At 26.5% G+C, this 12,670-nt stretch overlaps 1 protein-coding gene across 1 annotated transcript in view; it reads left to right on the top strand.

Moving 5' to 3' along the window:
- Window positions 1-10,346: 10,346 nt before the first annotated feature.
- Bma-sma-1 (putative spectrin beta chain, putative) overlaps window positions 10,347-12,670 on the top strand; it is a gene marked incomplete at both ends in the record, with an annotated part of 30,151 nt that continues 27,827 nt past the window's right edge. The window contains 3 exons of the mRNA XM_001895946.2: window positions 10,347-10,367; window positions 10,597-10,785; window positions 12,152-12,328. Coding sequence (XP_001895981.2) covers window positions 10,347-10,367; window positions 10,597-10,785; window positions 12,152-12,328 — 387 coding nt within the window. The remainder of the gene's footprint in view (window positions 10,368-10,596; window positions 10,786-12,151; window positions 12,329-12,670) is intronic.

The following is a 12,670-nucleotide window of genomic DNA, read 5'->3' as shown; positions in this document are numbered from 1 at the left end:
CTTTTTCAATTTTTCTTAAGCGAACAGTTACAAACAGTTATGAAATTTTTCTTTCTTTCCTTCTTTTCTTTTTATTGACAAAAAGAAAGAAAAAAAGAAATTTTAGAAAATTTCATTGCTTGAAATGATTGAAAATTTGCTGAACTAATTTTATTTTATTATTAAAGTGGAAAATTCTCCAAAGTTCAGTTCATTAATTGATTAATTAAATTTTTGAGAACAAATAATGGCAAACTTAATTAATTAATAATAGTAGAAGATTTAATCGTCCACTTTCATAAAAATATTAAACATTTTGCAACCATTGGTTAATTTTTTTATAGTTTAATTATCATCGATGAAACGAAGTTTTTTTCTATACCTCTAGGTCAACTTTGTCTCTCTTTTCTCCCTCTCTCTCTCTCTCTCTTGTTGTCCATCATGCATCATTGACAAATGATAATGACCAATGGTCAACTCATTCCATTCCTTCTCCTCTTCTATTCCTTTCACATTTCATCTTAAATTACCACTTCTGCTCCCCAAATCATTCATATCTGCCTTCCTTATTTGTAATAGTTCATGTAATATCATTTCATTCCTTCCCTCCTTCTTTCACTCTTTCACTCATTCCTTCTCCCACTCCTTCCCTCTTTCCTTCACTCTTTCCCTCATTCCTTCTCTCATTTCTTCATTCCTCCCCTCATTCCTGCATTCCTTCCATTCTATCTGCCCGGCAATCTTTAATCACTCCATTTAAAAATTTCCCCTTTATTTCCAATACTATCTCTCTGTGTCTAACTCCCTCTCTCTTCACCTTCACGCATACATGTCTATCTCTCTGTCTATCTCTCTATCTATCTATGTATATTTAAACTGAGCATTCCAAAAAAGGGAACAAGTAGAGAGGACTACTAAAGGTCAGTACGATATGATTTACCTCCCTGTTATGCTAATTTCTCGTTTAAATGAATTCCAGCGGTAAACACACACACACACACACACACACACACATACATACATACACACATACACAAACAGACACATACACAGACAGTTCCCTCCCTGCCATCTTCAGCACATAAACGCTGAGCGCACATTGTCGCGTTACGTTTTACGCACAATAGTTCCTTTCTATTTCTTTAGTTTTTCCTTTACTTGAACTCACAGAATTCCACTTCTTTCCATTATTTTGAAGATATATTATTACTTCAAGAATGCCAAATGCGCCCCACATTCATTAATTCTTCTTTTTGCTACAATATGCGCCTCGTTTCAATATCTTTTATTTCCAAATCGGAAGAAATTCAATCATTTAACTGAATGACAGTATGAAAGGAAAATATTAGTTGCAAAAAGTTTTTTTTTTCAGTTTCATAAGCATTCAGTTTTATATTTCTTTTTTCCTCACTTCAATAAATACTTTAATTATTGTGAATTGATAATGATAGATATCTATGCATACTACACTGATTATTCTCGTGTATTATCGATACTGATCAGAACAATATGATTGATTCTTATTCCCTCTCTCTCTCTCTCTCCCTCTCTCTCTCTCTCTCTCCCTCTCTCTGATAATGTGAAGAAAGGTAGAAGAAAAAAAATTTAAGTCATTTTAGAAGCAATGAATTATTTAAATTCTTAAGTTTAAGCATAAGCTTAATTAAATACAATTTTTCATTAACATGCAAATTAAAGCGTTCAGCATACAAAAAAAGCATTGCTTTTTCTTTTTTCTTGTTTGCTTTCTTTTGCTGGGAATTCTTTTACTATCATTTCTGCTTCTCTCATTTATTATTCTTTTCCTTTTTTTTAAAACTATTATGATATTTGGTAGAGAAGCACAGATATGAATTCCCAATTAAGCATAAAATTATTATTAGTTTCCATGAATAATTCAATATGATTTATTACTTTAAAAAAGTCTCAAATTAAGAACTTCTTTCGTATCAGAGAGATTGTCATAGCGATTTAATTTTAAATGAAATCTTAAAACTTCCAATGTTTCAAAAACAATAAATTATATTAATTTGTACTTAAGTATTTCAAAAATGACAATTGAACTGAGTTTATTATCTTTTTTTTGTTCCATAGAACTTACTCTTTCGTCATTTACTTTTTATCTCTCAAAAATATTTCACAACTTTTAAAGCCTTCAAAAGTATTAATTGATGCGTTCATTATAATCTTTATGATAAGAAAAAGGTGTGCTGTGCAGTTAATTCATAATAATAGATAACATTACTGTTTTCCATTGGAAGAAAAATTTTTGACTTCAATGATAATTCTTTTTTCATTTCACAATTTAAACATTTACTAATCAATACACTGATATCATATATGTATATCAGCTATCAGTGCTGCTGTCTGGCAGTAACGGAATTGATTTATGCTTTCTTATCACAAAAAAAAGTAGCGATGGAGTTATGTTCCTTTCTTATATATAAAATAATCTGTTCATGTTTTAGACACAAATATTTCTTTCATTTTTTGTTCCATTTCATTTCAAAAAAAGAAAAAAAAAAGGAAAGGAAATCCAAGGTCATTCAGTTTTCTATTTGATAAAAGCTTGCTCGTTTCATTTTCTTATATTTTCACAATTTATTAATTTAAATTACAGATCAACTACCACATTAATGCACTTTTACTAAATTTTAATGCTTTCTTGAAATTTGAAAAATTGTCAATAAATTGAAAGTATTACTTTATATATACATATATATATATTATATGTTTCTTTTGGGTTGAATTCTTCTTTTTAAAAAATTGAAGTTTAGAATTATCAGTCTTTTTTGATTATTATAAATAGTGGTATCTAATATTCGATTATCACCTTATGTCAGTCAGTGAATGTTCTGATCTTTATAAAAAGCTACTGAAGAGATGTAAATTTTCTCTTTCTGATTTGTGAAATGTGAGAATTGCGCCTTAACAATATTTTATTTGAAATAAAACAATTAAAAGTACAATTACTAGTGGAAATCAAATATTAAATACACAAAAAGGATATTAAAGAAAGCTCATTAACTCAATTTTTTTTCGAAAACAAATTTGATACATATTTTTTGCATTTTTTTTTCTTCGAGTTTATACTTTCCCAAAATAAGAGCATTCAAAAAATTGTGCATAATTTTCTAGAATTATATATAATTATTAAATGAGTACAAATATGAAACTCAATTGATAAGTGGAAGAAGTGAAATTATGAATTTATAATTTGAAAATGTAATTTGAATAAAAAAAAAAGTTTTGCATGGAGACTAATTTTGAAATTGTCTAAAATTATTATAATTCATTGAACATTACAATCATTCATTAAATTCAAACATAAAAATGCATGAATAAATCTTCTCTCCTTCCTTCCCATACATATGTTTATACTTTCATATAATCATATCAATTATCTGTGATGCTATCATTTTCATATATTGAAATTTACATTTTCAAGATGTCAATGTATGATAGAGGATATGATGAAGGATAAATGGTGATAAAATGATATGATTATATCAGTTGTACATAAGGAAGAGGAGAGAGAGAGAGGAGGATGAGAAGGTAGAAGGAGTATTATGATGATAAAGTGATTAATTGTTTTAAATTCTCTTTCTTTCGCTTTTCTATTTCCTTCTTTTCTTTTTATGTACTTTATTTGAACTTTTTCCTCTATTATCTATGAGTCATTTCTTAAACTTTGCAATATTAATTTAGCAAATTATTTCAAAATATTTAAAAGAATGCTTTCATCATTAATTAATCATTATCTCATTGATTAATCTATCATTTACAAGAATTTCCTACGAGTAGAGAGAGAGAGAGGGAGAAGGAGAGAGGGAAAGAAAAAAATCAAATCATCCAATTTTCTCCAACTTTTTGCATTCTAATCTTTGTATTCTAATTTGACACATTTCAAAAAATCTTCATTTCATATTTTGAATTATATTCACTTATCATTTTATCTTTTTTTAATGAAATCAACACTCATTGTTTTCTTATATCATAGTTTTATCAAAATATTTCAACATTACATTTAAATAATTCATTAAATTCGCTGAAAAAAAAAGAAAGTGAAATTATTTCTATCAATTATGTCTTTTTAGAAAATTACTGTCTTTTTTCCCTTCAACGAAAATAATATCAAGCAACTTTGAAAAATAACAAAAATACATAACAATTAATTAATTAATTTTATTTAGCATTAACAAATTTAAGAGATGAAAAATTGACATTTTGATAAGCATTTCCTCTAAAATATTCGTTTTTTCTTTCTCTTACTCTCTTTTTTAACTTTTAAAGTGTAACAGTAAAAATTTTTTTCTTAAGTCGGATTTTTATTAACTTTCTTTTTTCTGTCAACAAAAATCTATTTGAAAACTAACGATGAAATTGATTTTTCATTAAATAAGAAAAAGAGCTCACTTTTTTAATAATTTTTTTTTCTTCCTTTTTGATCATTTCTTTCTTTTTAATTTGTAATTTCGACAAATTGAGTTTGAATTAAAAGATCATTTTATAATAATGATGAAAGTGAGAAAAAGATGGTACTAGTAGTAGTAAAAATTATCATAAAATAAGCTTACAGTTCACATTTGCACATTGTTTAAACTTTTTTTGTTTTAATTAAAAGCGCTCTAATCATATTCCATTGATTATAATTATATTTTAGCATTTTGATGCGACAATTGCACTTCTCTCATTATTTAATTATAGTTTTTCTTTCCTTTTTCTTCAGCAATATAAAGTAAAATCTGTCTAAGTGACTTCGAATTTTCATTTTTCTTTTCTTTTTTTTTTTAAGAAAAAAGAAAAATTTCATTTAAAACTTTGAAAACAATTTTTCTCTTCCTTTTCACTACAAAAAATGCACACATTTTGTGATTTTGTTCAAGAATTTTTTTCTTTTTTTTTTGCAGTATTTGCATTCAACTATATTCCACTCGCAACGACTCACATTTCATTGTAAATTATAGTGTACAATTTTTTGAATTTGATTTTGAATTTAGTGAAAGAGAATGAGAAGGAGGGAGAGAGAGAGAGGGGAGGAGTTGGTATAGAGATGGGAAAGACTGAATTGAATTGCATTATTGGATAAGATGCTTAAAATGAGACATGGAATGTGTCACCCCTCTAGAGAGGATGGATGTGTCACCTTATGTGCACTTCTTTTCATTTCAATATTTTGTAGGATCCTTTCATCCTTTTTTTTCTTTTTGTTTCATTTCATTTTATTTCATTCCTCATTTTTATATTAATTGGTTGATCTTTTAATCTATTTTCACATTGGAAAAAATCTTTTTGTTAATTATTGTTACTTTAAATTAATTTTAAAAAATCAATGGAATTAAATTTAAGTGATATTTGGCGCTACATATACAACACTGCATAAATGTAATCAGTGCAGTTGTTTGGAATGATAAATATTAAGTGACCAACTGATTAGATTATTAGTTTTATCATCAAATTAATCGCATTCTTTCTCTTCTCAAATATTCATTTTGCTGAACTTAATTTACATTTCATAGTCGATTCCATTTCACTATTGAAATGCAAATGTGTGCATGGAGAGAGGACAAAATGACAAGAAGGACAAATGTCTTGCAAGATGTCAACTAGCGTACGAAACCATTCATTCATATACCTGTGCAATGATGACAGAAAGATTTAATCAAACCGATTTCATTCCATTCATTTTAGCGCCATACTTCCAATCATTCCACTATTGATTGCAACATAAATTTCTCTTTTTTTCTGAACAATCACTTCGTAACATTTCATTTCATCACGTAATCTGATCTTTTACAAACATTTAGTCGAAGGAGATGCAATATTTCTACGTGACCCTTCATCTTTTCACGTAACCTTACTATTATTCATAAGCATTTAGTCGAAGGAGATGCAATATTTCTACGTGACCCTTCATCTTTTCACGTAACCTTACTATTATTCATAAGCATTTAGTCGAAGGAGATGCAATATCTCTACGTGACCCTTCATCTTTTCACGTAACCTTACTATTATTCATAAGCATTTAGTCGAAGGAGATGCAATATCTCTACGTGACCCTTCATCTTTTCACGTAACCTTACTATTATTCATAAGCATTTAGTCGAAGGAGATGCAATATTTCTACGTGACCCTTCATCTTTTCACGTAACCTTACTATTATTCATAAGCATTTAGTGGAAGGAAAAATAACATCATTAGCTATGTGAATTCTTCGTTTAAATTTTTTTATTACCTTTTAGAGGAAAACATCTGTGGAAAGACATATACCGTCCGTCATAATTTATGACACACATACACACACACACGGCAGACAGACAGAGACATGTACATACACATACATACTTGCATACTGGAATACAGAAATGGGTGGAAAGTGTGTTTGAAGCATGATTGATCGGTTAGGGATGTCTCGATCAGAGCCAAACAGTCCTCTCTGAAATGAGGCGCATTCTGCCATCTTTGCGCTTGCAATGTACTTTTGTATTGCACTCAGTCCATCATCCTTCTACCATCCTTTTCATTCCAAATTGTAATTCTCTATACAAACATTCATGTCACCGCACTAAAGTGAACGTAGACACGTATAGTAACGTGTGTATACGTGTATGTGTGTGTTACACGTGTAGAATATGAATAAGAGTAAATGGATGGATAATTTTAATCACAAACTCAATAACAATTATATGATTTATAATAGAGAAATCATGTATATGTAAGTTAATAATGAAGTAAGTTTCACATATAAATATCTTAATATGATTTATTTCTTAATTACTTGTTCCTTTATAATATCTTGATGATACTACAGGTGAACATATATAGCATATATCTTTTCTCATTAATTAATTAATTAATCAGTTACCAATTTAACTAACTTGTAAAAGAATAATTTCCATTACAACAATAGTACGCTTTGTTTAACAAGTTTAAATGAATTACTCTCATTGTTTACTTCCTTCTTACATACTTTTTCTTCAGTTTAGTTTGGTTATCTGATAACAATTACAGCATTTTAATAAAGCAGTAAAATTGGTCAAAACAATTAATTTCTCCTTTATTATATAAAGAAAAAAAAAGTATCTCATTAATAAATTTCCATTTTTGTCGTTTAGTAAATATTTTTGCAATGGATGTGAAAATACCGCTAAATTAAAGGATGGAAAAAATATCAGATCAATAAACTATTTCTGTAATAATCAGAAGAATGATATGACTTATAATCAAATATGCATTCTTTCTTCTTATCACACTATTTTATCATTTCGCCCAAAGATTATTGATAAGTACGATAGTACGATCTTAATGTAGTAGTAGTAGTAGTATACTAGTAGCAATTGTTGTTGTAGTAGTAAAAAGTAAATTGTAGTAGTAATCGATTCAATGATTTCTTGCTTAAATCATTTTCATTTTTCTTTTACATTTCCATTCAAATTTCCGATAAATTTAAGCAAAAAATACTAATTTTATTCACTTCAATTTCAACATTTCAAAATATCCAAAATAGAATTTTGCTACCTGTATAAGTTCCTATATTACTTATCAGTTGTAAATACAAACATTAAGTCAAAATATGCTTCTTATTAAGGTTTTGAAATGTTGATCTATTGGTAACGAAATCATACAAATATCTTTGATGGTGAATAAACAAATAAGCTTTATAATGTCAACATTTTGTGCTTAGCAATACGACGAAGAGTTGCTGAAGTAATTCGATGAGTCATTTTGTCAAGAAAAGAATTTTGAAATTTGATTTCAAATGTAATATGCTGTTTTCATTTCATTTTTATTTTATTCGCTATAAATTTTTACTTTAGCTTTTAATAGTTTTATAGTTTTTTTTTTTTTTTTTTTTCATATTTCATTCATTTTAATTTACTTTCAAAAAAATCGATTTTGAAAAATTAATTTATGATTTTTCACTTATTCTTTTATATTATTATGTATGGAAAGATATTATCTTCGTATTACATATGATATATTTCAAGGTTTTCCATTCTTATTTCATAGAAAGGGAGAGAGAGAGAGAGAGAGAGAGAGAGAGAGAGAGAGGAGAAGGAGCGTAAGTTGGACGGAAGTTTTAAATCATATGAATTTAAAACTTGATTTACTTATGTAAATTTGATATTAAAATCAGATTTAAGAGAAGGATTAGAAAGAAAATGAAAGGTTGCAACTGCAATATTTTTTTAAGTAAATTTACGATTCTCATTCATTAAATCATGCTAATTGTATCTTTTCGATATGTGTTGAATATTTTTATTTTAACTTTATTGTTTGAATGGGACAATTTTTTAAGTTTGATGGTTGAATTGAAACTATCTTTAAACTTTAGTTATTGAATGAAACTATCGCCATAAAATATTTCTAAACTTCTAAACACTTTAATGACCGATGCATATAAGTGATGAATTTTTAATGCTTTCCATTAGGAAATAAACAGTGGCAATAGATAAGCTTTAATGCTATCAATGTAGTATGGTTAGCTTACTTTTTATAATTGTTTGCTCTTACATTTTCATCCATTAGATAAATTATTTTGAATGTGGTCATCCATCTTCAATGATACATACATTTCACTATTTCCTTTACATACTTTTTTTTTTTTTTTTTTGTTTTAATAATATAGTTGTATGGATTGAAAAAAATAGTTTAGAGACGAGGAAAATTTAAAAAAAAGAAGATAGGAGAATTAAAATTTAGAAGAGAGTTGTCTAAATGATAATTGTTAACTTGTTAATTGACCCAAATGATAACCAGTTGACCTGTTACTATCACTCATTTTTCTTCTACTCAACAGCGTTTAATTATAATTATTGTCTTTTCCAAAATAATACGTAAGTTATTTTTTCTGCTATGGTCCCCAAATTATTGGTCATAGTACATTTGCTATATTCATTAATGTTTATGAATGTAACCTTTAAAAGATTTTGAAGGAAATCATAGATAGTTGAGAGAGGACAAAAGATGCAAATTATTGAGAACATTCATTTAATAAAGATTTCAAAATGTTTAATGAACTGTGTAAAAGGATTTATTATATTCCTTCGAATAAACGGGATAAAAAGAGTCATGAAATGATCGATTATGATAAAGTATCGTAGTATATAGTTGATAAAAGATTATAATCATAACATTTAGCTATCATATGACGTTTTTCTATAATTTATTAGTGAATATTTCAGATGACGGAAATATTTCAAATGTTCTGTCTTTGTTTAAATTGATCTGAAGTAAATTGCTTAAATTGTAAATTGCTTAAATTTCTAACAAATATTATAATCCGACCATTGAATTAATGGGAAATATTGCAGCAATAAGGACAGATTTTCAGAGTGTTAAAATTTCAATGAAATATTAGAAAAATATTTTTGAGATAGTTTATCCGCTATCCAGCTATATATTTCTTTGATTTTAATAATCATTTTATCTTTATGTAAGTTATCACTGTTTCATATGAAAATTTCGAGAAAAAAATATCATTATTATTCTTATTATTAAATTATATGTTTATTATTACTCGAAATATACTCATAAATATGTTTGCAATTTATGTGTTATGGAAATGATTTATTTTAAACAATAATATATGAATGTTTAATAAACACAAATGGTTAAAACCGTACATACCATTTTAAATTTTATATTTTGCACCAATTACTGAATACTAATTGACCATCAATACAATTAATAATAAACGATTTATGTTATGTGTGTTTGCCGTTGAAGCGAAAGGAATTTCTTTCGGACGATTAGACTTTTACTATATATAATATAAATATCTAAATATATACGAATGTTTGAGGTAAAGTTTATATATGTATGTGTGCATGTGTATGTGTGTGTGTGTGTGTCTGTGTCTGTGTGTGTGTGTGTGTCAATATATGTGTGAATTGAAGACTTTACAGGGACCTTGACCTCATCTACACGGATTTTGACCCTTTTTCACTAGATGCCTTATAGCTTTTACTGTTGCCTGTGTTTATTGTCACATATTATCATATTTCATAACGATTATGTCCCAAATTAATTCATTATTTTACTCCATTGTTCATCTATTATTGAATTTCTTATGCATTAAAACAGTAAATATATGATAAATTTTAATTTTGAAATTATTCCTTAAGATTTTATATTTTAACGAATTTTTATCAGTTATTTCATCTTAGTTGAAATGATTCATTAGCGTTGTTTGAATTCTTTCATTTATAATCGATCATTTACAAACGAAAGAGAAAGAAAAAAACTAAATTTGCATAAATATGATTAGCTATTCGCCTGCTGTTCGATCAACTAACCAACATATGGTGCAATTGAAGTGCATTTAATCGTTTAAGCAAGGCTAAGCATTTGAAACAAAGAAGAAAATGCCGAAATATGAAATACAAGTATATCATTATTTCTTTTTGTTAACGCTAATTATGAATATTTTGTAGTATAAATAATAAGTGCAATTGAATATAACATATTTTTGATTTATGCTTGCCTTTTTTTTTAAAAGTTATCAACTAAAATTAATCATTATCGATCAACTTTTGATAAATTTAATGAATAGTTCAATGCATCTATTTGTTGATATAATTCCAATTTATTTCATTGTAATATCGTTTTTTATAGGTTCAAGTTCCACGGGTGAACAAAAATGGGTTTGAAAAAAATCAGTCACAATTTTTATCAGATGATTATGATGAATTTAGTGATCCAACGTTATCATTTGAACGAAATCGTATCAAACAGTTGCAAGATGAACGAGTACACATTCAGAAAAAAACATTTACTAAATGGTGTAACTCATTTCTTAACAGAGTAAGTTTTTAAAATTTTCAGTTTTTTAAAACAACCTTTGATTTTTACTAAAATATCATTATATTTTATATTATATTTACGATTTTATGTTTTTTACCTTGCTGATCTTTTTGCTTTTTAATTCTTATTTAAATGTGAATCTATATAAACAGTTGATTCATTTTTATAGTAAATCATCAGTTAGAGTATGAAATTACAATAATTTAATAATGATTTAAAATTTTTGATAAATTGGCACTTTTATTATGAGGTAGCATTTATCACTGGATTATATATATATCAAAATTTGCATGAAAAATCGTTTATTTTCGACTTATATCTGAGATTTAATTTGAATGTTCAAATGCTTTTGTCACATTTTTCTTATATCGTTCACTTGAAATATCTGTTTAATGCAACGATTCCGAAAGTAAACAGAACTTCTGTAAATAAATATTAGTAAAATTGGCAGTTAGAAAAATGGAAAAAAATAAAAAGACAAAAATAAATAATAAAAGAAAACAAAGAAACAGTTTCTCCAAATTCTAAAATTAAACTATATTTATGATCAATTTTTTTTGCATTATTTTTAAACCTCTTTCTGTGGCCATTAATATTTTTGCTTTGCCACAATGATGGGAACAATTTAATGTGATGATTGCAAAAGTTAGAATAAAATCACATAAGCAAGCTAACATTACGTTTTATTAACATTGTAGTTAAAATTTATTATTCTGCGAAATATCATTTCTGTTGGGATGATGAATGATAAAAGTTTATAATATAATTTTATTGCCAAAGTGCTGACTAATCCAAAAAATTATTTCATTATTTCAAAATTAAAATCAAAGAATGGAATATTCTAATCGTTATCCTTATTATTATTTGTTATTAAAAATAATGTTAATTTTTCAATAAACAAAATTAATATTAAGTCTATAAATATGCAGTTTTATTTTTTTTATTTAATATATTATTTCGAGTCATTTAGAATTGCATGATTTTTGCTTTCCTTGAAACTAATATACAATAATAAATATAATATAATATTCCATATTATTATATAATATTGAATATTGATGAAAATATTTTCTTACTTCTTTAAAAAAGTAAGTCACCTTAGGATGATATCAGTATCTGATTACCACGATTAATTATCATGATACTTCAACTCAATCAGACAGTATGAATATTTTGTTCCGAAACCGAAAATAAAAATTAAATTGGATAGTTTTAAAATTTTGCATCATACCGGAAATATTAAATGTTACAAGTATTGCTGATAATGATAGTGATGTTGGTACTGATAATAACTAGTAGTAATATTAAATGTTACCAGTACTGCTGAAATGATAATGATATTGGTACTGGTAATAATTATTTTTAGGCACGACTTGAAATCGTCGATTTATTTGTGGATCTCGGAGATGGTGTATTACTAATGAAATTGCTGGAGATTATCTCGGGTGAAAAACTTGGCAAACCAAATCGAGGTCGAATGCGAGTGCAGAAAATCGAAAATCTTAATAAAACACTTGATTTTTTGAAGAAAAAACGAATACAGGTGGAGTTTTAAAATATTACCATCAAAAATTCTTAGTTTTGATTTTTTTTTACTAAAAATAAAAATTTTTTTCTAAGGCAAGTTTTTTTTTTTTTTCTTTTCTTTTTTTCTCCTTAGGTGTTAATAATCAGATTCGATTTGTTATATGATTCTAATTATAAGGAAGAAAATGTTTTATATATTTACAGTAATTCTAACTTTTCCTCATTCTTAAAATCGAAAATGATTTGATGTACGACTGTCACGTTGTGATTATTATTAATAACAATTATTGTTATTAATTATTGTTATCATCCATCAGTAATTATCATTAGTTATTAATTGTTGCTATTTGTCATTATT

Source organism: Brugia malayi (assembly GCF_000002995.4).
Source record: "Brugia malayi strain FR3 genome assembly, contig: Bm_v4_Chr4_scaffold_001, whole genome shotgun sequence".
Taxonomy (NCBI): Eukaryota; Metazoa; Nematoda; class Chromadorea; order Rhabditida; family Onchocercidae; genus Brugia; species Brugia malayi.
This window is presented reverse-complemented; position numbering and strand designations above follow the sequence as displayed.